The 26530-nt window shown below is 44.1% G+C and overlaps 1 protein-coding gene across 1 annotated transcript; it reads left to right on the top strand.

Annotated features, from left to right (window-relative positions):
- Nucleotides 1–760: 760 nt before the first annotated feature.
- Nucleotides 761–26194, top strand: LOC117467798 (presenilin-1-like). The gene is given in 12 exon segments (XM_034111664.2): nt 761–894; nt 1925–2010; nt 11208–11347; nt 11349–11525; nt 16432–16573; nt 17599–17666; nt 17749–17969; nt 20191–20289; nt 21708–21812; nt 23756–23926; nt 24935–25053; nt 25601–26194. Coding segments are annotated over 11 exon segments (1434 nt in total). The 5' UTR covers nt 761–894; nt 1925–1974; the 3' UTR covers nt 25757–26194.
- Nucleotides 26195–26530: the final 336 nt, after the last annotated feature.

Genomic DNA, 26530 nt, shown 5'->3' with positions numbered 1-26530 from the left:
AATAGAGGAATAAATCAATACAATAATGTAGAAATAAATACAGGAATAAATAAATATATAAATGTAGAAATAAATACAGGAATAAATAAATATATAAATGTAGAAATAATTAAAAAATATATATAAATGTGGAGGAATATATAAATACAAGAATAAATAAATGCATAAATAAATGTATGAATAAATACGGAAATAGAGGAATAAATAGAGGAATAAATAAATAAAATAATAAATAAATGTGGAAATAAATAGAGGAATATATAAATAAAATAACGTTGAAATAAATAGAGGAATATATAAATAAATACAGGAATAAATAAAGAAATTAATAAATAAATGTGGAAATAAATACAAGAATATATAAATAAATACATGTTGAAATAAATAGAGGAATATATAAATAGATACATACATAAATGTATGAATAAATACGGAAATAAAATAATAAATAAATGTGGAAATAAGTATAGAAATAAATACAGCTGTTTTAAATTTAAAAAATGCAGAAATAAATACAGAAAAATATAAAAGACAAAATAAATGTACAAATAAATACATTTAGCAATAAGTACATACATAAATAAATGTGGAAATAAGTACATACATAAATAAATGTGGAAATAAATACATGAATTAAAAAAAAGAATACATATATTTGTATATATCTTCAATGTATTTCTTGAAGAGTATTCCGCTCCCCACTCCAATACACTAGGTGGCGGTAAAGCACCGACGCTGAATGCCAACCGCCTCTCCCGCAAAAAGCAGAGGAAGCGACCGGAAGTTAGGTGTGAAGACAGGAACAACAAAGAGGAGAAAGCGGAGCGGCTTTAAACCTCTTCAGGAGACACACCTCAACACAAAACCAAGGAAAGTAGCCGTCAACCTCAGTAGGTGAGTTAAACTGCTATTATTAAATCATATATTATATCATTCCGCTCTTCAGGAACTACATTTTCTTTGAGCCATGTTTCAGAGAATTAGCCGTTAGCCTCCCAACGGCCGCTAACTGCTCTGCCGTTATTATTGGCTAATGGCTATTTGAGCCGTTAGTAGTTTATTAGAATTAAGATAAGATTGACTTTATTTATGTATTTATTACTTTATTCCACTTATGGAAATTATTAGAAAATAAAACATGTACACTTAACGCAGTTTTTGTAGCCTATGATGGAAAGGAATGTCTTATTTTACCTGCCCCTTGTTAAAAAAATGTACAATAAAAATGGATGGTCTGTTAGTAACACAGCTGCACAGCTGGTTTTAAAGACTCTTTTGCATTTTATTTCTTCGTTTTATATTCTATATTAATGTTCTAGATCTTGTTATAACCCTATATTTTTGTATTCGTATGTATATCTCTATTGTATGCACCACCAAACACTAACTTCCTTGCTAGTAACCTGTTAATAGAAATAACATAAGCTGTGCCGTTATGGCATCAGAATCAGAAGAGGTGTAAAGTAACTAAGTACATTTACTCAGTAGTCATTTTGAGGTACTTGTACTTTACTTGAGTATGTCCCTGTGTTGCTACTTTGTTCTACTCCACTACAGTTCAGAGGAAAGAAGAAGATATTCTTTATTGATCCCAAATTGGGAATGTAGAAGCATCAAAGCAGAATTAGCAGATTAGAAAATATAAACATCCAAAAATAAAACGGAACAATGTTGAAATGATGAAACACTATGAAGGGCCAAATAACAGCTAACACAATTGTAAAGTATGATGTTATTTATATTAGTCAATATGCTCTCTTTTTGTGTTTTCTGATTTTAAATCACTGTCAAGTCATTTTTAAATCACATATTTGCGACTCAGGGCTATAAAACATATGCCACCTTTACTTTGATTTGACCTTTTATTATGCACATTTAATATACTTCTATAACTTAATATTAAACTCCTATTCTCTTTCAACAGGGCAATAGAACCTGGTGTGCATGTGAGGACAAGCGTCAGCCGAGCCGAACATGGCGAACAATGCCGAGGATATCGAGAACAACATGGTCAGTGTGAGAGTGTGTGTGTGTGTGTGTGTCAGATTGCGACGCCACACACTGTGCAGCAGTCTGATAACCGTGGTGTCATCAGGATGTTAATGCAGTAAATGAGTATTGTGTTCTTTGCTCTCTGTTAGGCTCGCACTGTAAATAAAGGTGTGGCTGGCCCAGCAGTCAAAGTCTCTTTCACCGTCTACCTCGCAACCTTAAGCCTTGTTTATCCCATAACAGCTGTGCTTGTACATTTCAACAGTATGTCTCTTTCTTGGAGAGCTGCTAAACATTTAATTTCTGTCTTTAGCTGCATATTATGGTCTGTATGATGTCAGCCAGGTCAGAAAAGCTTAGCCTGGACAGCGTGGCTGCAGCAGAGGTTCAAAAGAAGGTTAATGCTCATCATATCAGGGCTCAAGATAAAGATTCCTTGCGTGTACAATGAGAGGCGAGTAAATCTAGCTACTACAATTAAACACAACCGTTTCCTTGCTTCTCATTATCCTGGAAACATGAGTTTAGTTGGGTGACATTAGAGGATATGGTTGAAGCCACAGATTAATTTACTTAAATTAGGATCTGTCATGTCTCTGTGTTCCTGGTGAGACGGCTACATGTCTCTGTGTTCGTGGTGAGGCGGCTTCATGTCTCTGTGTTCGTGGTGAGGCGGCTTCATGTCTCTGTGTTCCTGGTGAGACGGCTTCATGTCTCTGTGTTCGTGGTGAGACGGCTTCATGTCTCTGTGTTCCTGGTGAGACGGCTTCATGTCTCTGTGTTCGTGGTGAGACGGCTTCATGTCTCTGTGTTCTTGGTGAGGCGGCTTCATGTCTCTGTGTTCGTGGTGAGACGGCTTCATGTCTCTGTGTTCGTGGTGAGACGGCTTCATGTCTCTGTATTCGTGGTGAGACGGCTTCATGTCTCTGTGTTCGTGGTGAGACGGCTTCATGTCTCTGTGTTCGTGGTGAGACGGCTTCATGTCTCTGTGTTCCTGGTGAGACGGCTTCATGTCTCTGTGTTCGTGGTGAGACGGCTTCATGTCTCTGTGTTCGTGGTGAGACGGCTTCATGTCTCTGTGTTCCTGGTGAGACGGCTTCATGTCTCTGTGTTCCTGGTGAGACGGCTTCATGTCTCTGTGTTCCTGGTGAGACGGCTTCATGTCTCTGTGTTCGTGGTGAGACGGCTTCATGTCTCTGTGTTCGTGGTGAGACGGCTTCATGTCTCTGTGTTCGTGTGAGACGGCTTCATGTCTCTGTGTTCCTGGTGAGACGCTTCATGTCTCTGTGTTCCTGGTGAGACGGCTTCATGTCTCTGTGTTCCTGGTGAGACGGCTTCATGTCTCTGTGTTCCTGGTGAGACGGCTTCATGTCTCTGTGTTCCGTGGTGAGACGGCTTCATGTCTCTGTGTTCGTGGTGAGACGGCTTCATGTCTCTGTGTTCGTGGTGAGACGGCTTCATGTCTCTGTGTTCGTGGTGAGACGGCTTCATGTCTCTGTGTTCGTGGTGAGACGGCTTCATGTCTCTGTGTTCGTGGTGAGACGGCTTCATGTCTCTGTGTTCTTAGTGAGACGGCTTCGTGTCTCTGTGTTCTTGGTGAGACGGCTTCATGTCTCTGTGTTCTTGGTGAGGCGGCTTCATGTCTCTGTGTTCGTGGTGAGACGGCTTCATGTCTCTGTGTTCGTGGTGAGACGGCTTCATGTCTCTGTGTTCGTGGTGAGACGGCTTCATGTCTCTGTGTTCGTGGTGAGACGGCTTCATGTCTCTGTGTTCGTGGTGAGACGGCTTCATGTCTCTGTGTTCTTAGTGAGACGGCTTCATGTCTCTGTGTTCGTGGTGAGACGGCTTCATGTCTCTGTGTTCGTGGTGAGACGGCTTCATGTCTCTGTGTCCGTGGTGAGACGGCTTCATGTCTCTGTGTCCGTGGTGAGACGGCTTCATGTCTCTGTGTTCTTAGTGAGACGGCTTCATGTCTCTGTGTTCGTGGTGAGACGGCTTCATGTCTCTGTGTTCGTGGTGAGACGGCTTCATGTCTCTGTGTTCGTGGTGAGACGGCTTCGTGTTTCTGACACGTGTCTTGACTCGTTTTATTGTCATGGCGGCACATGTCTTTAGCCCAGTGGTTCTCAAGCTTTTTCTGTCGGGGCCCCCCAACACAAATAGTCAGGCTCAGTGGCGGCGCCAGAGATTTCTTTTGGGGGTGCTGTGGGGTAGCTTGACGTTTCATAGAGGGTGCTCAAACATGTAGGGTTTCCCATTAATGTGCCGGCACTACAGAGGAATGTTCTACTGCAACACTCCCCACAGGCATATACACAATGTACCCGCGACTGTTGCAACGAAGGCTCGATAATCAGCTCACGGCATATACAGTGGGGCAAAAAAGTATTTAGTCAGCCACCAATTGTGCAAGTTCTCCTACTTAAAAAGATGAGAGAGGCCTGTAATGTTCATCCTAGATACACTTCAACTATGAGAGACAGCATGGGGGGAAAGAATCCAGGAAATCACATTGTAGGATTTGTAATGAATTAATTGGTAAATTCCTCGGTAAAATAAGTATTTGGTCACCTACAAACAAACAAGATGTCTGGCTCTCACAGACCTGTAACTTCCTCTTTAAGAGCCTCCTCTGTCCTCCACTCGTTAACTGTATTAATGGCACCTGTTTGAACTCGTTATCAGTATAAAAGACACCTGTCCACAACCTCAAACAGTCACGCTCCAAACTCCACTATGGCCAAGACCAGAGAGCTGTCAAAGGACACCAGAAACTAAATGGTAGACCTGCACCAGGCTGGGAAGACTGCATCTGCAATAGGTAAGCAGCTTGGTGTGAAGAAATCAACTGTCGGAGCAATTATTAGAAAATGGAAGACATACAAGACCGCTGATAATCTCCCTCGATCTGGGGCTCCACGCTAGATCTCACCCCGTGGGGTCAAAATGATCACAATACTTTTTTGCCCCACTGTAGGTGTAAGCAGGGGTAAAGTGCTATTTTTATAGGTGGTGTGTGGACCTCACATAGGGGGGTCCGGGGGCAAGCTCCCCCGGGAAGATTTATTTTTAAATATTGAAGTTAAAAGCATCAATCTGGTGCACTTTGAGAGCAACATGAGAGATCTATGGAAACCTCTCTCAACACCCATTTGAAACAGACCTGTAAACAGATTTACTTTTTCTTTATGGATATTTTACAAATCACCCTTTTAAACTTTATTCTTGTTTCACTGTCATATAGTATTTCATAGCTGTTTTTCATTTATTCTCTTATTTTTTTTATAACTATAATGATCATATAAACGTGTGCCTCGGAAATAATTGTTTACATTAATGGTGACTAAAACATTTGAGACCCACTGAGATAACGCTGAGAGTCCTTTAGCTCACTGAGTCTCTCAGTCTGACAGGAGAGGACTCTCCTCCACTTTGTTGTTGAAAAGACTCCTTATATCCGTTAGCGTAGCTCGCTAGCACCAGAAGCTAACAACAACGTTTTCCGGTACCGGTGCGCTCTCTCTCTCTCGCGCACACAAAATGGCTCGCTCCGGCGCACACAGAGAACACAGAGACCCAGACCTAATAGTACTGCATCATATTATTTCCGAATCAATAATAAAATTATGATAATAATTTATATAACCATTTTTCCTCCTGGTCTCTCGCGCCCCCCCTGGCATGCCTCTGCGCCCCCCTGGCATGCCTCTGCGCCCCCCACTTTGAGAACCACTGCTTTAGGATGACGGGGAGGCTTTTTATCATCGATAAACATGACATTTAACTTCAATTTCTGTTTTTGTTGACTGCTGTTTTACAAAAGTAAATAAGGGAGAATCTTTTGGTTTGGGACCAATGTATTCATTTAGAAAATGTCTTTGGCAGATTACTGGATAATACAAATATCCGTTAGCTGCAGCCCTGCGTGATGTCTTTTGTGTCTTGACTCGTTTTATGTCTCACAGTTCTCCTGCTTTTATTGTCATGGCGGGACAGATCTTTGGGATGAGGGTAGCGTTTTATCCGCAGAGGACCTTCTCTCGTGAACTCAAACCTGCCAGCTAATCTCTGAAATGAAAACATGGATAGTTTGATAAGATTGCTGTAATATTTGTGCAATTCCATTTCCATGGTTCTTTTGCCAATAAAAACAAACACATTTAGTCAGGACTGTTTTTGACTCATAATGTCATGTTGTTGACTTGAGAACTTCTGCAGATAAATACATTAAGAAAGATATATTTTGACTGTTCGTGTGATATGTTCTGGGCACAGACTTTCAGAAGATTTCTTAAAACAAACATAGAATTTATGTGCCAGATAAATGTTCATGTGTTAACTGCAAACCACAATGTCTCTGTTTGTTCACTAGCCAATTACAAAACCAAACTAAAGACCAATAAGAACAACTTTCAAGAATTCATCTTGTGTTGCAATTCTTCCCATTTGGTAAAATTAGTAACTCCAGTCCCGGGATATCTCTGTTGCATGCCATTCCCAATCTTCACCAACAATTCCTTGTCATCTCCATAATATGACTCCCCCATCGAAACGGCAAAAGCTTAACAATGCTTCTGTGGGAGAGGAAGGAACACGGGGCAGAGTGGTTTGAAGGTCAAAGATGGGTTCGGGTGACGGGGAAACGGGAACATGTTGTCTGGGGATGCAAAAAGGATGAAAGGAATATAAAAGGTTAGAAAAGTGTCAAAAGAACGCGTCATGTGAGACTTTGGTGAGGGGTGTGTCTGGAACACACTCCGCTGCAACTCTGATTACTTTTAAATCCAGGCGGAAGACTTTTCTTTTTGCCGCTGCTTTTAATTGAACTATTCACATCTCAGACGGCAACTTTCATTCATGTACCTTTGCTTTTTTAATGTTTCTAATGTGTTGTATGCTCTTAAGTCACCTATTATGCAAAATCCACTTCTTCATGTCTCTTCTACATCAACATGTGTCCCCTCTTCTCCATGTCTCTTCTACATCAACATGTGTCCCCTCTTCTTCATGTCTCTTCTACATCAGCATGTGTCCCCTCTTCTCCATGTCTCTTCTACATCAACATGTGTCCCCTCTTCTCCATGTCTCTTCTACATCAACATGTGTCCCCTCTTCTCCATTTCTCTTCTACATCAACATGTGTCCCCTCTTCTTCATGTCTCTTCTACATCAACATGTGTCCCCTCTTCTCCATTTCTCTTCTACATCAACATGTGTCCCCTCTTCTTCATGTCTCTTCTACATCAACATGTGTCCCCTCTTCTTCATGTCTCTTCTACATCAACATGTGTCCCCTCTTCTTCATGTCTCTTCTACATCAACACGTGTCCCCTCTTCTTCATGTCTCTTCTACATCAACATGTGTCCCCTCTTCTACATCAACATGTGTCCCCTCTTCTTCATGTCTCCTCTACATCAACATGTGTCCCCTCTTCTTCATGTCTCTTCTACATCAACATGTGTCCCCTCTTCTCCATGTCTCCTCTACATCAACATGTGTCCCCTCTTCTTCATGTCTCTTCTACATCAACATGTGTCCCCTCTTCTTCATGTCTCTTCTACATCAACATGTGTCCCCTCTTCTCCATGTCTCCTCTACATCAACATGTGTCCCCTCTTCTTCATGTCTCTTCTACATCAACATGTGTCCCCTCTTCTCCATGTCTCTTCTACATCAACATGTGTCCCCTCTTCTCCATGTCTCTTCTACATCAACATGTGTCCCCTCTTCTTCATGTCTCTTCTACATCAACATGTGTCCCCTCTTCTTCATGTCTCCTCTACATCAACATGTGTCCCCTCTTCTCCATGTCTCCTCTACATCAACATGTGTCCCCTCTTCTTCATGTCTCTTCTACATCAACATGTGTCCCCTCTTCTTCATGTCTCTTCTACATCAACATGTGTCCCCTCTTCTTCATGTCTCCTCTACATCAACATGTGTCCCCTCTTCTTCATGTCTCTTCTACATCAACATGTGTCCCCTCTTCTCCATGTCTCCTCTACATCAACATGTGTCCCCTCTTCTCCATGTCTCTTCTACATCAACATGTGTCCCCTCTTCTCCATGTCTCTTCTACATCAACATGTGTCCCCTCTTCTCCATGTCTCTTCTACATCAACATGTGTCCCCTCTTCTTCATGTCTCTTCTACATCAGCATGTGTCCCCTCTTCTCCATGTCTCTTCTACATCAACATGTGTCCCCTCTTCTCCATGTCTCTTCTACATCAACATGTGTCCCCTCTTCTCCATTTCTCTTCTACATCAACATGTGTCCCCTCTTCTTCATGTCTCTTCTACATCAACATGTGTCCCCTCTTCTCCATGTCTCTTCTACATCAACATGTGTCCCCTCTTCTTCATGTCTCTTCTACATCAACATGTGTCCCCTCTTCTTCATGTCTCCTCTACATCAACATGTGTCCCCTCTTCTCCATGTCTCCTCTACATCAACATGTGTCCCCTCTTCTTCATGTCTCTTCTACATCAACATGTGTCCCCTCTTCTTCATGTCTCTTCTACATCAACATGTGTCCCCTCTTCTTCATGTCTCCTCTACATCAACATGTGTCCCCTCTTCTTCATGTCTCTTCTACATCAACATGTGTCCCCTCTTCTCCATGTCTCCTCTACATCAACATGTGTCCCCTCTTCTTCATGTCTCTTCTACATCATGTGTCCCCTCTTCTTCATGTCTCTTCTACATCAACATGTGTCCCCTCTTCTCCATGTCTCCTCTACATCAACATGTGTCCCCTCTTCTTCATGTCTCTTCTACATCAACATGTGTCCCCTCTTCTACATGTCTCTTCTACATCAACATGTGTCCCCTCTTCTCCATGTCTCTTCTACATCAACATGTGTCCCCTCTTCTACATGTCTCTTCTACATCAACATGTGTCCCCTCTTCTTCATGTCTCTTCTACATCAACATGTGTCCCCTCTTCTCCATGTCTCTTCTACATCAACATGTGTCCCCTCTTCTTCATGTCTCTTCTACATCAACATGTGTCCCCTCTTCTTCATGTCTCTTCTACATCAACATGTGTCCCCTCTTCTTCATGTCTCTTCTACATCAACACGTGTCCCCTCTTCTTCATGTCTCTTCTACATCAACATGTGTCCCCTCTTCTACATCAACATGTGTCCCCTCTTCTTCATGTCTCCTCTACATCAACATGTGTCCCCTCTTCTTCATGTCTCTTCTACATCAACATGTGTCCCCTCTTCTCCATGTCTCCTCTACATCAACATGTGTCCCCTCTTCTTCATGTCTCTTCTACATCAACATGTGTCCCCTCTTCTTCATGTCTCTTCTACATCAACATGTGTCCCCTCTTCTCCATGTCTCCTTCTACATCAACATGTGTCCCCTCTTCTTCATGTCTCTTCTACATCAACATGTGTCCCCTCTTCTCCATGTCTCTTCTACATCAACATGTGTCCCCTCTTCTCCATGTCTCTTCTACATCAACATGTGTCCCCTCTTCTTCATGTCTCTTCTACATCAACATGTGTCCCCTCTTCTTCATGTCTCTCTACATCAACATGTGTCCCCTCTTCTCCATGTCTCTTCTACATCAACATGTGTCCCCTCTTCTTCATGTCTCTTCTACATCAACATGTGTCCCCTCTTCTTCATGTCTCTTCTACATCAACATGTGTCCCCTCTTCTTCATGTCTCTCTACATCAACATGTGTCCCCTCTTCTTCATGTCTCTTCTACATCAACATGTGTCCCCTCTTCTTCATGTCTCTTCTACATCAACATGTGTCCCCTCTTCTTCCATGTCTCTTCTACATCAACATGTGTCCCCTCTTCTCATGTCTCTTCTACATCAACATGTGTCCCCTCTTCTTCATGTCTCTTCTACATCAACATGTGTCCCCTCTTCTTCATGTCTCTTCTACATCAACATGTGTCCCCTCTTCTTCATGTCTCTTCTACATCAACATGTGTCCCCTCTTCTTCATGTCTCTTCTACATCAACATGTGTCCCCTCTTCTCATTCTCTTCTACATCAACATGTGTCCCCTCTTCTTCATGTCTCTTCTACATCAACATGTGTCCCCTCTTCTCCATGTCTCTTCTACATCAACATGTGTCCCCTCTTCTTCATGTCTCTTCTACATCAACATGTGTCCCCTCTTCTTCATGTCTCTTCTACATCAACATGTGTCCCCTCTTCTCCATGTCTCTTCTACATCAACATGTGTCCCCTCTTCTTCATGTCTCTTCTACATCAACATGTGTCCCCTCTTCTTCATGTCTCTTCTACATCAACATGTGTCCCCTCTTCTTCATGTCTCTTCTACATCAACATGTGTCCCCTCTTCTTCATGTCTCTTCTACATCAACATGTGTCCCCTCTTCTTCCATGTCTCCTCTACATCAACATGTGTCCCCTCTTCTTCATGTCTCTTCTACATCACATGTGTCCCCTCTTCTTCATGTCTCTTCTACATCAACATGTGTCCCCTCTTCTCCATGTCTCTTCTACATCAACATGTGTCCCCTCTTCTTCATGTCTCTTCTACATCAACATGTGTCCCCTCTTCTCCATGTCTCTTCTACATCAACATGTGTCCCCTCTTCTTCATGTCTCTTCTACATCAGCATGTGTCCCCTCTTCTTCCATGTCTCTTCTACATCAACATGTGTCCCCTCTTCTCCATGTCTCTTCTACATCAACATGTGTCCCCTCTTCTCCATTTCTCTTCTACATCAACATGTGTCCCCTCTTCTTCATGTCTCTTCTACATCAACATGTGTCCCCTCTTCTCCATTCTCTTCTACATCAACATGTGTCCCCTCTTCTTCATGTCTCTTCTACATCAACATGTGTCCCCTCTGTGGAAAGAGACTCTGAAAGTTTCAGGAACAAAGATTCTCTCTCTTTTTGATCCATTTCTATAAAAACCTGTCTGAAAATGAGCTGATCAGATTTTGGCCACTTTGTGATGTCATAACGATGTTTGGTCCTGTGTAACCATTAGCCAATCAGCAACCAAGGAAAACCCCCCCCCCCCCAGAGGGGATTATGGGACGCTGCAAAGATCTGTTTGGTGTTTGGAGCCAAACACTTCAGAGACATGTTCTGTATATATCGGAGAGCTATAATATGGGACCTTTAATGTCTTTCATTTTTGTAAAGCACTTGCCTTGTGTTGAAAAGTGCTATGTAAATAAACTTGCCTTCTTCTCCTGTTTAGGACCAGCAGGAGACAGACGTGGCCTCTGAGCCCCCCCCTCAGGAGGCAGCGGGGGTCCGGGCCCGGTCCAGAGGAGCTGATGGAGGAGTTGGGGGTCCCGGAGGTAACGGCAGTGGTCCAGAGCAGAACGGGCAGCCCCCCCCCTCGACCCCCCCGGGTGGTGGTGGAGGCGGAGGAGGACGACGATGAAGAGCTGACCCTGAAGTATGGAGCCAAACACGTCATCATGCTGTTCGTGCCCGTGACGCTCTGCATGGTGGTCGTCGTGGCAACCATCAAGTCGGTCAGCTTCTACACGCAGAACGACGGCCAGAGACTGTGAGTGAAAATACTTTTACTATCAAACAGAGATGCACATCCTTTACTCAAGTAGAAGTACAGATACTCGTGTTTAAACATACTCTTATACCCTTGATGATCCATGATATGGCGTTTCATCACGGCAGTATTTAGTTTAGACGGTAGCTGCCGGGTCCCGCATGAGCTCAGACCCCTCCTTTTTAATTTTAAAGCTTTATCCCTAAATCAGCACTTTAGAAACAGGAAGTGAAATAGAGGGATATGAGGCATGGCTAGAATGGGTGCCAGTGTTTGGTATTTTGAGCAAAACACTTCATAGACATGTTTTTTATATATTTTTATTTGTGCTGTCAAAATTATCGCGTTAACGGCGGTAATTAATTGCGTTAAAATATTTAACGCATTTAATGCATGTGCAGAATGGCCCGCCCCATACGTGCCACCAGTGGCAGCGCCAGGGTATGGCTGGCGTAGGCTACACCCATACCAAGAAATTGCTTAGCCCCACCATGAAACATGATGTTAAAATAAAGTCTGCCAACTCGTGCGGAGTAAATTGCACAGACAGCAGTAAGTAAGATTGATTTCAGTAGCCACGGTTTTGAAAACGTTTGTCACGTAGTGATCGTCTTCTCAATAGAACATCTTTGATAACGGCGTGGTGTTGTTGCAGGAAGTCCCGACGGAGAATACTCTTGCTGTAGTACAGGGCAGAGCCATATAATAGTAATAATATGGCTCTGGTACAGCGGTGCACATAACTGGTACGCAGGTTATGTGCGTAATCTGAAATGCGTACCGTCACTTGTGTCACAAAGCGCATTTGCGTACCGACGTACTTGTGAAGCTTTTCCAGAAGGCGGTTCGATCACCGGACGACAGAGTCGGTCTCCGTGTGCACAGACAGGCTGCTGTTAACGTCGGTCTGTACAACGGAACTGTGCCAAAACTACGCCAACCGGCTGCGGAGGGAGACTCCCCCCTTCACTGGAGAACTGCGCTAAAACAGCTGATCACAACGTTCACACTCTGTGGTCACGAAGTACTCCACTAGCCCCCCCCCCCCTGTCGACTTTCCTGAAGTACTCCTCGTTGATAGAAATCAACACGTAATGAATTAAGACCCCACGGTTTGATGATTGATAGGTGTGTGGGCTGTCTTTCATTTTGACACGCAGAGATACATAGATACTGTATGTTAAATGGATATATCCGCCTTCTTTCATTTATCTTTCCATTCCCAACAATATACATAAAGAAATGGCATATTTTGGACATAGTTCGAATGGTGATTAATCATGATTAATTAATTTTTAAGCTGTGATTAATCTGATTAAAATTTGTAATCGTTTGACAGCCCTAATTTTTATATATCTGAGATCTGTGCTATTGCCTACAGATAGCATGATAGGTGACCTTTAAGTGCAGTAAACAAAGTATTTGTACTCCACTACTTCCCACCTCTGATATAAAATATAACCGCAGGGGGATTCTAAGTATGTTTCTAATGGTTTTTCAATGGACAGTCAAATATTCTGCGTTTATTTAAAAAAAATATCAGGATAACTTTCTTTTTTTCAATCTCTCAAATATGGAAATGTCCTGCTTTTCTTTGTATACAAATAAAATCAATATCTTTGAGTTGTGCCCTGATTAAAGACATTTAAACATGCCAATATGGACTAAAGAAACTGGAATGGAATAGTTTTTTTCTTTCTATTTAAAAGACTAAACAATGAATTGATATGTAAATAAATCTTCAGCACCAATGCTCAGCTCACTATTGCGCCTTTCACACCAGCGCTTTTCAGTTTCTAGCTCCGAGCGGGAGCTTTTCTGGTTCAGCTCCGGTTTCCCTTTTCAGCTCCCGCTCTGTGCACACCGCCCCCTGGCGCCCCAGAGCTGCGTCATGACGTCACTGTTTACATCGCTGATTTGCTCCCCAAAGGCAGCCATTACGGCGCTCACAACAACAACAACAACTGCGTCGGGTCGATGATCGTGTTGCTTTTAATCACACGAAGCCAGAATAAATTGAATAACGACTTCTCCAACCTTATACTTTGCTCCAGAGTGCCGTGGTTCATTGTTTATTAATGTGTTTCTGCAGCATTTACCGACCGCTGCAGAGCTGGCTGCTCTTCCACGGGAGTTTATTCTCCCGTTAGCTCCCGGTTAGCTCCCACTGCAGCGGCCGCTCTAAAGTATTCACTGTCCGACTCACACAAGCAGCTGATGCATATCCCCGGTTCCCCTTAGCCTAAGTGAATGTGTGTCAGTCTGAATTGACACTGTTTGGTATCACAACGCTGTTATGAAAGTTTCTCTGGTATAAAACGGGTGATGTTAGCATAGCAACCGAAGCTAAACTGACTACTTGCATCTAGGGGTGCAACAACTAATCGACTTAATCGATTAAAATCTATTACCAAATTAGTTGCCAACTAATTCAGTCGTCGATTCGTTGGTGACGTCATCACGTGCGTTTTACGCGACGTTAAACTACAACGTTATTGGTACTGGAGACATTTAAAAAATATATGTCATGTATTATTGATACAAAAACATTATATCGCACTTCGCAGTCTTAGTGTGGCCAACTCGTTTATAATATGTAAAAAGACAAACAAATGCGTCTATAATGTATTTTCGATCAGACGAGATCCCTCTCCCTGGTCTGTGTGGGAGGGGGCAGGGCAGTTTACACACACTGCGGAGATGGCGGGGAGAACGCGCTCCGAGGTGTGGTTAAACTTTACCCGTCTCGATGCTCGTTGCCAAAAGTGCAATAAGAGTTTAGCATGTAAGGGAGGTAACACGAGCAATTTGTCTAAACATTTAGCAAAAGTGCTCCAGATCCAGACGGAGGAATACACCGGGTTCCACTGTCTTTCTAGCAGCTCTGTAGCCCCGTCCACGAGTAACGTTTCCACGTCAGGTGTTATGTGTGCTAGCAGCAACACACGGAGTTAACTACATTATATAAACATGGGTTAATGATTTGAGGTAACTGAATTAGTTAGTTTGTTAAAGTTTCAGCTGTTCTGTTTACAATTCTGTTATCACATTATTTATTATTTGCTAAAACACTGTTTCTTTTGATGTGAAATATTATTTATTTAATTTAAATGAAAAGCCATGTTCATTTTGTAAACAATTTGTTTAGTTAATTTAATATTATGTATTTTTTAATCAAGTATTCATCTTTATTGTCTTCATTGTTAGTTTCCACATGCCTAAAACAACCTCAAACTAAATCTAAAAGTTGATGGCTAAATAAGAGCGTTTGAGAAATTGTGCAAGGCATAATAGTCCGAATAGTCGATTAATCGTTTCATTAATCGATAGATTAATCGACTATCAAATTAGTCGTTTGTTGCAGCCCTACTTGCATCCGATAGCTGCAATAATACAAAACAACACGTCTGCCTCTCTCCACAATGATCGATAACAGCGAACGGATGGTCAAAGTAAGGCACAAATAAACAGAATCACACGAAGCCTGGTTAGTGCTGCCTGACTTTATAAAGTGTGTTTATAGGCACTACTGCTTGTAGGCAGGCATGACAGTCGACCCATGGGAGGTGGGTTTAGTTTCCTGCACGCCTCGACGTAAGAGAGACGTAAGCGACGTCGCCTCTTAGCTCCAAAGCTCTTGCCTCTGGACCTACAATTTTTTGGAGCTGGAAATGAAGCGGATTCCAGAGCTAAGAGCCGGCGCCGCTGTGGTGTGAACTGGAAAACCCGGCGCTTTTCAGGCTCTAGCTCCGAGCCGGAGCTGAAAAGGCGCTGGTGTGAAAGGGGCATATATGTCTGGTGTTTGAAAGAAACGCAGTATAGCCGTACTGCCACTAGATGGAGTTAATGCAATATTTATCAGACCTGTTTGGTTTAGTTGATGCATTTTGATCTTATCAACTCTCATACACATAGAACAAGTATTACTTATCTAAAGTATTGACAAACCAATGCCAGTTTAAACTGACTTAAAACCCTTTTTACATTTATACTTTTGTGTAAAACTCCAAAAATCTAAATCCTATACACATTAGTGTTCATACCGTAGGTTTCAATTTTCATCATACTTGTCTCATATTATTTATTAGTCCAATATTATAACATATTAGTTGGGCAGCTCTAATTCAATCTAATTTCTGTATAATAAGATCAGTTCTTTATGTGTTGCATGTCCCTCCTCAGACCTCCAGACAGTACGTAATGTATGGAGCTGTAATAAAGCTGCATAGTTTAAATACCAAGACGGTGCTGTGAGTGCAAACGATCATAAAGCAGAGTCTTGCTCAGGGTAATAAAACACTAAAACGTCATATTTATATATTAAAGTCATATCCAGAGTAATGTTAACCCCCTGAAGCAGAATGATCTCACTTCATTACATGGCTTAGTTGAATACTCTATTCTGATTGGTCAATTCAGAACACGTGACACGTTGTTAATCCAGAACAGACAGACCGCTGTCAAGGACTTATTGACCGTTGTTAAGGACGCTCACATCTGCAGAAAGAAGTCCGGTCGATTTAACTGTATACAGTTTGGCCGAACTGGGACAAGAAAACAGCGCAGAAGTAACGGGCAGAAACCCTCCTTTTTACGCAGCGGTCCAGACATAGACATCAGACGGCGACACATATTCAGTTGCCAGTTCCTTTGGCATTAGGGCAGGGATATCGAGATACTCTCCAAGCTTTGACAAAATGAATTGTGCTACTTTTAAAGCAAGCAACGATGTTTTCAAATCTGTAATCAAAAAGGTCCTCAAAAACGCTATCTGAGCAGTTCCTGCCGTTGCTACGTAGTTCAAACGGTAACAACGTACTATTTTGTACATTATCCTTTTCATAATAAGAGCCTCTGTATTTCCTTTACTGTATTTATTATATATCCTGCTCTGCCCCCCCCTCAGGATCTACACTCCCTTCCCGGAGGACGCTGTGACGTTGGGACAGCGAGCGCTGAACTCCGTCATGAACGCCGGCATCATGATCACCGTCATCATCGTCATGACGCTGGTGCTGGTACTGCTCTACAAGTACCGCTGCTACAAGGTACTTCTTTACAAGATTCAAGGCTTTATTGTCATGTGCACAGCAGCTACAGTGATGATATGGCAATGAAAAACTGAAGTCCCAGGCTCCTCCAACAGTGCAACATGATGAATATATATATATATATAGGACATACAACAAATAAAACAGATAACATTGTGCAAGAGAATGTCTTGAGATGTGTGGAAAATATCCTAACAATGTGTTCCCCAAGTTCAAATAGGCCTTTTTAAAGCAGGCATTCAGACCTGACTTAGTAGGAAAAGCACAGGTTTAAATATTTCAAATAATGATGACTGCATTTTAATTCAAGTGCTTTAGTAGGAGAGTAGCTGTCCAGGTAATTTAAAGGGGACCTATCATGCAAAATGCACATGTTGATGTCTTCTCTACATCAACATGTGTCCCCGGTGTGTCGAGGAACTCACGCAGCGTCAGGAAATAAAACCCTCTCTCTTTTCCTCCGTACCCAAATCTCTAAAAACGGGGAACAACGGAGCTGATCCAGATTTGCGTCCGATATGACGTAATATCTGAAATGTGGACCCACGGGCCAATCAGAAACGTTGCTATCAGAAACAATGCCCGACTGTTTTGGACGTAATACGGTCTTTGTTTACATTAGCATCGCTAACACTCAGAGCTAACCTGTACTGGAGAGCATGTGTGTGAAGAAGCAGGAAGTAGAAAGGAACTCACCTTGTGGTATAACCGGCAAGAGAGAAAGCCTTTGAGCTCCAGGCTGTTTCAGATCCTTGATGATCCATGATATGGCGTTTCATCACGGCAGCGTTTAGTTTAGACGGTAGCTGCCGGGTCCCGCATGAGCTCAGACCCTCCTCTTTAAAGCTTTATCCCCAAATCAGCACTTTAGAAACAGGAAGTGAAACAGAGGGATATGAGGCAGGGCTAGAATGATCTGTTTGGTATTTGGAGCAAAACCCTTCTTAGACATGTTTTTTAAACGTCATACAAAAATAAATAAAATAGCTTGAACAAACCCCTGACTGATCTTCTCCTCCCAGGTGATCCAAGGCTGGCTCTTCCTCTCCTCCCTCCTCCTGCTCTTCTTCTTCTCCTACATCTACCTCAAGTAAGCTCAACCTTTGATCTCAGCTCCCACGTATTCTTATAAATGTCCCGATGTCTTATCTTCACCATGCTCTGTGTAACAGGGAGGTTTTCAAGACCTACAACGTGGCCATCGACTACTTCACGCTGGCGATAATAGTGTGGAACTTCGGGGTGGTGGGCATGATGTGTATTCACTGGAAGGGTCCTCTGCGGCTCCAGCAGGCCTACCTCATCATGATCAGCGCCCTCATGGCCCTCGTCTTCATCAAGTACCTGCCCGAGTGGACCGCCTGGCTCATATTAGCCGTCATATCCGTCTACGGTAAATCTTCCTCTCTATTCGGCTGCTTTCGAGAAGATGATGAACCCTTCAGCCTTTGGGCGGGATGCTTTCTCTGCACCTGGGTCCATCTGGGTCGTATTAGGGCGTAAGGAAGAAGGATAGGTTTGACAATTTTCATTATTTTATGATCTTCAGGAAAGGAATAGATTTGGAACCAAAGCTGAAGATATTAAAATGTTAACCGACAGTCCTTTAATTCACTTTGTATTGCTTTTCAAATCATACATCATACAGCACAAAGACACGCGGTGTAGGGGTGGGCGGATCAATCCCAAAATAGCCATACCTCCGATCAGAGTTCGCGTTAACCAAATATTTTCCGCCCATGGTCGATTTTTTTTTTAACAATGACGGAAAAATCTGAAAGCTGTCCCTCATTTTTGACAGAATAGAACAAACTCAGAACAGCGCCAAAGCTTCCCCCAGCGAGGCTCCGGTGTGATGCCGTGTGATGCTTCCGCGAGGTGCAGTGGGCATGCATAACACCGGCGCTAACAGTTCACGAGCTGTTTCACAACTGTTAATGAAAACGTAGCAAACTGTGACGTGTGCAAGAAGGCAGTTCGCTACTGTGGCCACTTTGTATCGTTACTTTTCATGTTTGCACTTTAAATTTGCAAAAGTAAAACGTTTATTTGTCTATAAAAACTGTCCTGTCTTTAATCATGAAAATTAATTCAGATATAGTCTATTTATGATGCTTTCAGCTCAAATCATGTCGTGCAGCTCTCCCCTACACGAAAGTACATAAGACGCTTTTCATTTAAAAATGACGGCATCGTACTGGCCCTGAAATACTTGGGATCGGATCGGATCCAGATGTTGTGGTATCGGCCACCCTTAACGCGGTGCATTACTGTCTTACTGTCTGAGTGTAGCATGATGGGTGGTGGTGGCGAAGTCGATAGGGACTTGGCTTGGCAACTGGAAGGTCACCAGTTCAAGTCCTGGGTGCTACCGAGGTGTCCCTGAGCAAGGCGCCGTTCCCCACACTGCTCCCCGGGCGCCGTTCAAAATGGCAGCCCACTGCTCCTAACACTAGGATGGGTCAAATGCAGAGAAACCATTTCCCCACGAGGATTAATAAAAGTCCATCTTATTTTATCATTTAAATAAAATATATCATCTGAAATGTCAAACATTAGGAATACATTTTAACTATGGACTTTCACTAAGCTTGTTGGTAAGGAAGCGAAATGTTGCTCCGAAGTTACCCTAAATCTAGGCAAGGGGAAAACTGGCATGGTCCTTTTCCCAGGGGTTTCCTCATATCTGGTTGCAATTGGGTTCTTTAGGTACCCACAATCTTCTGTCTGTCTCTCTCAGGTTGTCTGTCTGTCTGTCTGTCTCTCTCTCTCTCTCTCTCTCAGGCTGTCTGTCTCTCTCTCTCTCTCTCTGTCTCTCTCAGGCTGTCTGTCTCTCTCAGGTTGTCTGTCTGTCTCTCTCTCAGGTTGTCTGTCTGTCTCTCTCAGGCTGTCTGTCTCTGAAGCTGTCTGTCTCTCTCAGGCTGTCTGTCTCTCTCAGGCTGTCTGTCTGTCTCTCTCAGGCTGTCTGTCTCTCTCAGGCTGTCTCTCTCTCTCTCAGGTTGTCTGTGTCTCTCTCTCAGGTTGTCTGTCTGTCTCTCTCAGGCTGTCTGTCTCTGAAGCTGTCTGTCTCTCTCAGGTTGTCTGTCTGTCTCTCTCAGGCTGTCTGTCGCTCTCTCTCAGGCTGTCTGTCTCTCTCAGGCTGTCTGCCTCTCTCAGGCTGTCTGTCTCTCTCTCAGGTTGTCTGTCTGTCTCTCTCAGGCTGTCTGTCGCTCTCTCTCAGGCTGTCTGTCTCTCTCAGGTTGTCTGTCTGTCTGTCTCTCTCTCTCTCTCTCTCTCTCTCTCTCTCTCTCTCTCTCTCTCTCTCTCTCAGGTTGTCTGTCTCTCTCTGTCTCTCTCTCTCTCTCTCGCAGGCTGTCTCTCTCTCTCTCTCTCAGGCTGTCTGCCTCTCTCAGGTTGTCTGTCTGTCTGTCTCTCTCTCTCTCTCTCTCAGGTTGTCTGTCTCTCTCTGTCTCTCTCTGTCTCTCTCTCTCTCTCGCAGGCTGTCTCTCTCTCTCTCTCTCAGGTTGTCTGCCTCTCTCAGGTTGTCTCTCTCTCTCTCTCTCTCTCTCTCTCTCTCAGGCTGTCTGTCTCTCTCAGGTTGTCTAACTCCAGCTGTGTGGTTTCTCTCCTCTCAGATCTGTTGGCGGTGCTCTGTCCCAAAGGGCCCCTGAGGATCCTGGTGGAGACGGCTCAGGAGAGGAACGAGCCCATCTTCCCCGCCCTCATCTACTCCTGTAAGAAACTCTGAATACTGAATACAACAAAGACACGAGGCAATGGAAAAACGCTTCCCCTTTAACATCCTACTCCAACTTCTCTCACATGCTCTTTAACTTCCTTAAGCGTTTTCGACTGAAATGACACATTTTTCATCAGCTAATCTTCTTTCAGCGCTTTCACTTTATCTGACACTTTAAGAACCTTTAGTGCAGCCACTTAAAATAACACTTCAACTCCTTTTAGCGTCCGCTCTCCCCCTGAGTCTAATGAGCAGTTCAAAGGACTTCCTCAGCGCTCTGCCTTTCAATGCTGATATGCATTGAAAATTCTGTCTATGGAATGTTCTTGTATTTCTTTTGGCTGTGGTGTAGAAAGAAATGAGAGAATATGTTTGTATACAGCCACAAGGAACCTCATGTTTTATTATTAATGTACACTTACTTTATTAATACAACCCAATGGTTTCACTTTGTCTCAGCCCTTAGATGCATAAGTGGGTCTTTTTGGACCCGGTGAGGTGGTTTTCTTGAAGTATCTTTGTAATAAAAATGTTTTATCATTTCATATTCCAGCTATTCCTCAAAAAAACATGCTTTGCATATCATGCCATTCAAATTTAAAATTTACATTTTAAGAAATTGTAGTTTTTGTATTTCTACCCCGAGCTTCCATACGTGGGTCAAAAATGACCCGCATGCGTTTCCTATGGGAACCTTTGATTCTTATCACCTGTTGCCGTCAGGAACACATTCACTGTAGAACACACAGACGACATCACAAGTGACACCTCTCAGGAAGATTATTGTCCACAGCAAGATCTGATACCTGTCAGTATAATAATAAAAATAATACATTATATTTTTATAGGGCTTTTCAAGGACTCAAAATCGCTTTACAATATAAGGGAAGGTTAGGGTGGGGGTATAGGACTATCAAACTTGATCAACCGGCATGGATTGATGGGGGGGGGGGGGGCTGTGAGTAGACAAGAGGAGAAGAGATGAGTTTTGGAAAGGGACTGGAATCCTGTGAGGGTCTCAGAATAGCGGGGGATCATTCATTAAAAAATGAATTACTTTTTTATACATGGTGAAAAATTAAATATAAAATATTTCTAGTGTGAACCAAAATATAATACTAAATATTATACAAGTGATTTTTCTAAACCAAAATGACAAATGGCATAAAAACACATTATTCTAATACGGATCCTTTTTGACCCACTTATGAAGAGGGTCCAGTCACTCGGGCATCTAAGGGTTAACCAAGTGTTCATTGATGCACCTTCCTATTTTTTCTTGTATTATGAATCCCTAAACCTTAATATTTTTCTCCTCTGATTCCTCCTCCTCCTCCTCCTCCTCCTCCTCCTCCTCCTCCTCCTCCTCCTCCTCCTCCTCCTCCTCCTCCTCCTCCTCCTCCTCCTCCTCAGCTACGATGGTGTGGCTCGTCAACATGGCCGACACTGAGTGGCCGCCAAAAAGAAACTCCACAGAAGCGGCGGCCCCTCCCCCGCAGCCCGAGGAGGCTCCAGAAGGTTTGTGATGTATTCAAAGTGACCAGGGATGTGATTTACATTGCTCCACCTAGTGGGTCATATATATCTGGGACTTGAAAGTCATTCTGTTCGGGCTGGTATGAGTGAAGATGATTGAAGTATCTAAGCTACTTTTAGTTTTTATGCTCCCCGCAAATTGAACAAACTTCCAGAAAACCTGAGGTGTTTTAAGTCGAGGCTAAAAACATAACTTTTTCAGCTGCTTACCCAGAAGGCTTTTAACTTTTTTAGCACCTACCGTATTTACAATGTTGTTTTTAAACTATTCTGTATCTGTTTGATGAACCTGTTATTCCATTGTTTCTTTCCTATGTTCCTCTCTTTTGTCTTAAGTGTTACTGATGATGTAAGGCACTTTGATTTGCCTCTGTGTCTGAACATGTGCGATATAACTAAACATACCTTACCTATAGAACACACAATAGGAACAAATATATAATAAATATATAATACGTTGGAATACTCTATACATGAGAGTAACACTTCCGGGCAAAAAGTACGGCTCCGCGGTCGATACAAATTCTGAAGTTGTTGCCAATCCGATCAGACATGTAAGAAAACCGTGGATTGGTGGATCTTCAAAGAGCCCGGTCACGATGGCCAGACAGACAAACATTACATTAAGTGATCGACGATGGGGCTCGATATACGGTTAAATATAGCAGTAGGCGATCGATGTCCACAGATGAGAGTAACATCTACGTCACTTTACGGCCCCGCCCACTTTTGGGGGAAACCAACGCTGTCACTTGAACGGCGATGGAGCCTGAAGCCACAGAGCTCTTCTGTTTCCGTCCTTTCTTCTTAGAGGAAGTCCAGAAACACTGAACTCTGGATCTGTTTAATGTCTGAGGAGCAATAAACGACAAAGCAGCTTGTTGGCATGTAAAACTATTATTTCCCGCCTCGCTCATGAGAGTAACAGCCGGCGCCTACTGATTTTAATTTAACCATGTATCGAGCCCGATCGTCGATTTCCAATGAGTTAATGTAATGTTTGCCTGACTGGCCATCGTGACCGGGCTCTTTGAAGATCAGAAACCCACGGTTTTCTTACATTTCTGATCAGATTGGCAAAAACTTCAGAATTTGTATCGACCGCCGTTCAACTGAGAGCGTTGTTTCCCCCAAAAGTGGGCGGAGCCGTCATTTTTGCCCAGAAGTGACGTAGGGGTTACGGCCCGTCTACACTACAGGCATCAACAAATCTTGAAGCTGGGCGTGTCTGAAGCGTGGCGATTTCTTGCGACCAACAACCAATCAGGAATCTCCCGCCCCCGACATACGAAGCAATAGCGATGTTAAAACGAAGTAAACTGGATATAAAATCCCCAAACAGGCGAAAACCTACCAGTTTCCCCCCCTGTCTCTGCCCCCTCCCTCCATGCCTGGCTCCTCCGGTTTGTATCCCGTTAATAGTTCTGGTCGGAAAGAACCGGGTGATTTGATACCGTAATTTCTCGTTTGGAATATGAGGAAATGAACTGCGGTCTGGCTCTCCCAGCTTACACGCGGTTTGATTGGCTAGCGCTTCCACTGTCAGATTTGCATAAACGGGATTTGATTGGCTGACGCCAGCTTCGAAAGCATCGGGAGCATCAAAAGTTGAACATTGCTCAACTTGTGATGCTCACGATGCAAAGCCACGCTCCGCTCCCCACAATGCAGTTCGGCGAAGATTCAAAATCTTCTACGTCACCCCATTCAAGTGAACGGGCGAAGCGTTGAAAGCATTTTCCGATGCCTGTGTGTAGACGGGCCGTAACTCATCTATAATAGACTGACTTACTATTAGATATAAAGTCGGGAGACTCTTCACAGTACGGCTGGGTGGAGGTGCTGCAGGCGGGTGGGCCAGGTTTAGTGTTCACATCTCCCTCATGTTGATTCTCCTCACACTGACCCGGTGCCGCTCTCTGCAGACGCGGCCTCGCCCCCCGCTCTGTCTCGTGACGACGGGGGCTTCAGCTCCAACTGGGTGAACAGCCAGGAGCACCAGCTGGGCCCCCTGCAGACCACGGAGGACACCCGCCGGGAGATCCAGGAGATGCCCTCCGACCGGCCCCCCGTGGAGGACGACGACGACGAGGAGAGTGAGTGCTGACGGAACCGTATTTAACATATTTAGCATGTTTAGCATATTTAAAGTTTCTCTCCAACTGTATTGAAAACAACCGCAGAACAACGACTCGCTTCTGCTCCTCAGAATCACATATTGAGAGCTCTCTCTCTCTCTCTCTCTCTCTCTCTCTCTCTCTCTCTCCGTGTCTCTCTCGCTCTCCGTGTCTCTCTCTCTCTCTCTCTCTCTCTCTCTCTCTCTCTCCGTGTCTCTCTCTCGCTCTCCGTGTCTCACTCGCTCTCTCTCTCTCAGTGTGTCCCTCTCTCTGTGTGTGTGTGTCTCTGTCTCTGTGTCTCTCTCGCTCTCTCTGTGTCCCTCTCTCTCAGTGTGTCTCTCTCTCTCTCTCTGTATGTTTCTCGCTCTCTCTCTGTGTGTGTCTCTATCTCTCTCTGTGTGTCTCTCTCTGTGTCTCTCTCTCTCTCTCTCTCACACAGTGTGTGTCTCTCTCTCTCTGTGTCTCTCTGTGTGTCTCTCTTTCTCTCTCTCTCTCTCTCTCTCTCTCTCTCACACAGTGTGTGTCTCTCTCTCTCTGTGTCTCTCTCTCAGTGTGTATCTCGCTCTCTCTCTCTCTGTGTGTCTCTCTCTGTGTCTCTCTCTCTCTCTCTCTCTCACAGTATGTGTCTCGCTCTCTCTCTCTCTCTCTCTCTCTCTCTTTCTCAGTGTGTCTCTCTCTGTGAGTGTGTGTGTGTGTGTGTGTAACCACATCATAAAACATCTGGGGAGTGTTTTTATGAGCTGCCCTCTCTGTGAAATGTGAGCGACTAGATGTTTGGCTGCAGCCTGTTTTTAGTCGCAGATTAGGAAGCGATTATTTACGACAATTGCCGGGTTTCATGTGAGCGAGAGCCCGGGTAAATAGGGGCTCTTTTTCAGTTTGTACAGTAATTACAGCACAGATCTCTGTGGGGGGGGGGAGGGCGTGAGTTTCTGTGTTTCTGAAGCAGCCTCCACCCTGACTGTGGTCTCTCTCTCTCTCTCTCAGGGGGGGTGAAGCTGGGGCTCGGAGACTTCATCTTCTACAGCATGCTGGTGGGCAAGGCCTCGGCCACAGCCAGCGGCGACTGGAACACCACGCTCGCCTGCTTCGTGGCCATCCTCATCGTGAGTTCTTATTTCAGCGCCCAACTCGCGCCACCGCAAAACCTCCAGCACTTGATTTGTATAACGGCTTTGTTGTCGCTCGCCGGTGCCCCCGCAGAGCTTCTGTCTCATGACGTTACTCTGTGGTAGCCGAGTTGCTTGCTCATAGAGTCCTATTGTGAACCCGGAAATGATGAGTACCCCAAAGTTGTATGATAGAAATGTTTAGTACGGGTCCTCACACAAAGACACCGCCGGATGCTAAGTTGCATATGTTTGGCAATTAGCACGATTAGCACAAGTTGCATTGATTAGCATATGCAGACAATAGTTATACGAATGTTTTGAAGTGGTTGTGGGAATAATTGAGAAAGCTGAATCCATTTCTGACATTTATAGGATCAAAAATTGCTGTTAACCAGAAAAGAGCCATATTTTGATGTGTTTTGGGCCGAATTAGAATTTGAATGGACTCAAAGCTGTTATTTTGAAGCTATGTTCTGCATATGACCACACACAGCTCCAGCACCTTGGTTGTATAACAGCTCTGTTTCGTCCCCCCCCCCAGGGCTTGTGTCTGACCCTGCTCCTCCTCGCCATCTTCAAGAAGGCGCTCCCCGCTCTGCCCATCTCCATCTTCTTCGGCCTGGTCTTCTACTTCGCCACAGACAACCTGGTGCAGCCCTTCATGGACAGACTGGCGCTGCACCAGTTCTACATTTAGCAGGACGACGCCACGACAAACCTCCGCCCTCGTTCTTCCTCCGGCCACAACGTCACCGGCCGGGTGGTGAACCAAAGGGCGATGACGGGGGCCCCTCGACCAGAAGGAAACCTAGAAACCCACTATGACAGGACACGTGTTGCTTTTGTTCTGCCTTTTTCTCTCCCGGAGGTTTCCCCCCCATTTTTATTTGCGTTTTAAAACCAAGAAGTGACATTTCTGGCTCGACTTGGGACCTCATCTTCACATTTTTTTATGTATCCAGGGAAGCTTTGCAGGAGCAACAGTAATAATAACCACAGTCTTCTACAACTTTACAGAAGGTGCCTTGCTCAGGGACGCTGAGAGGCAGCTGTGGAGCGAAGGGAGACGCTTTTCATGAAATCTCCTTCAAAGACTTTAATCAAACATCTTCATCTTTACCGCCCCCCCCCCCCCCCCCCCAAGCTAACCCTTCATTGAGTAACGGACACTCTGTTGAGGATAGATGTGTAGTTTGTGTTCGAGCTGTCGGTCACCACACGTGCTTTCCTCACCGCCGTTACGAGTGAGCGATCCCACCCCGAGAGATTTACACTGATGTTTTCACAGGAAAGAGTGGATTTATTATCCCTCAAATCAAGATACGAGAAAAATTCAAGTATACGATACGTCATCGAGTTAGTGGCGTCATTTAAACAGTCCTTCGGCCTATGACGTAGTATACTTGAAATAGTGGCTCTGCAGCAGCTTCACTCGACATTGAGAAACGGCCACTGACTCTAATATTCCACC

This window comes from Pseudochaenichthys georgianus, chromosome 22 (assembly GCF_902827115.2).
Source record: "Pseudochaenichthys georgianus chromosome 22, fPseGeo1.2, whole genome shotgun sequence".
Classification (NCBI taxonomy): Eukaryota; Metazoa; Chordata; class Actinopteri; order Perciformes; family Channichthyidae; genus Pseudochaenichthys; species Pseudochaenichthys georgianus.
This window is presented reverse-complemented; position numbering and strand designations above follow the sequence as displayed.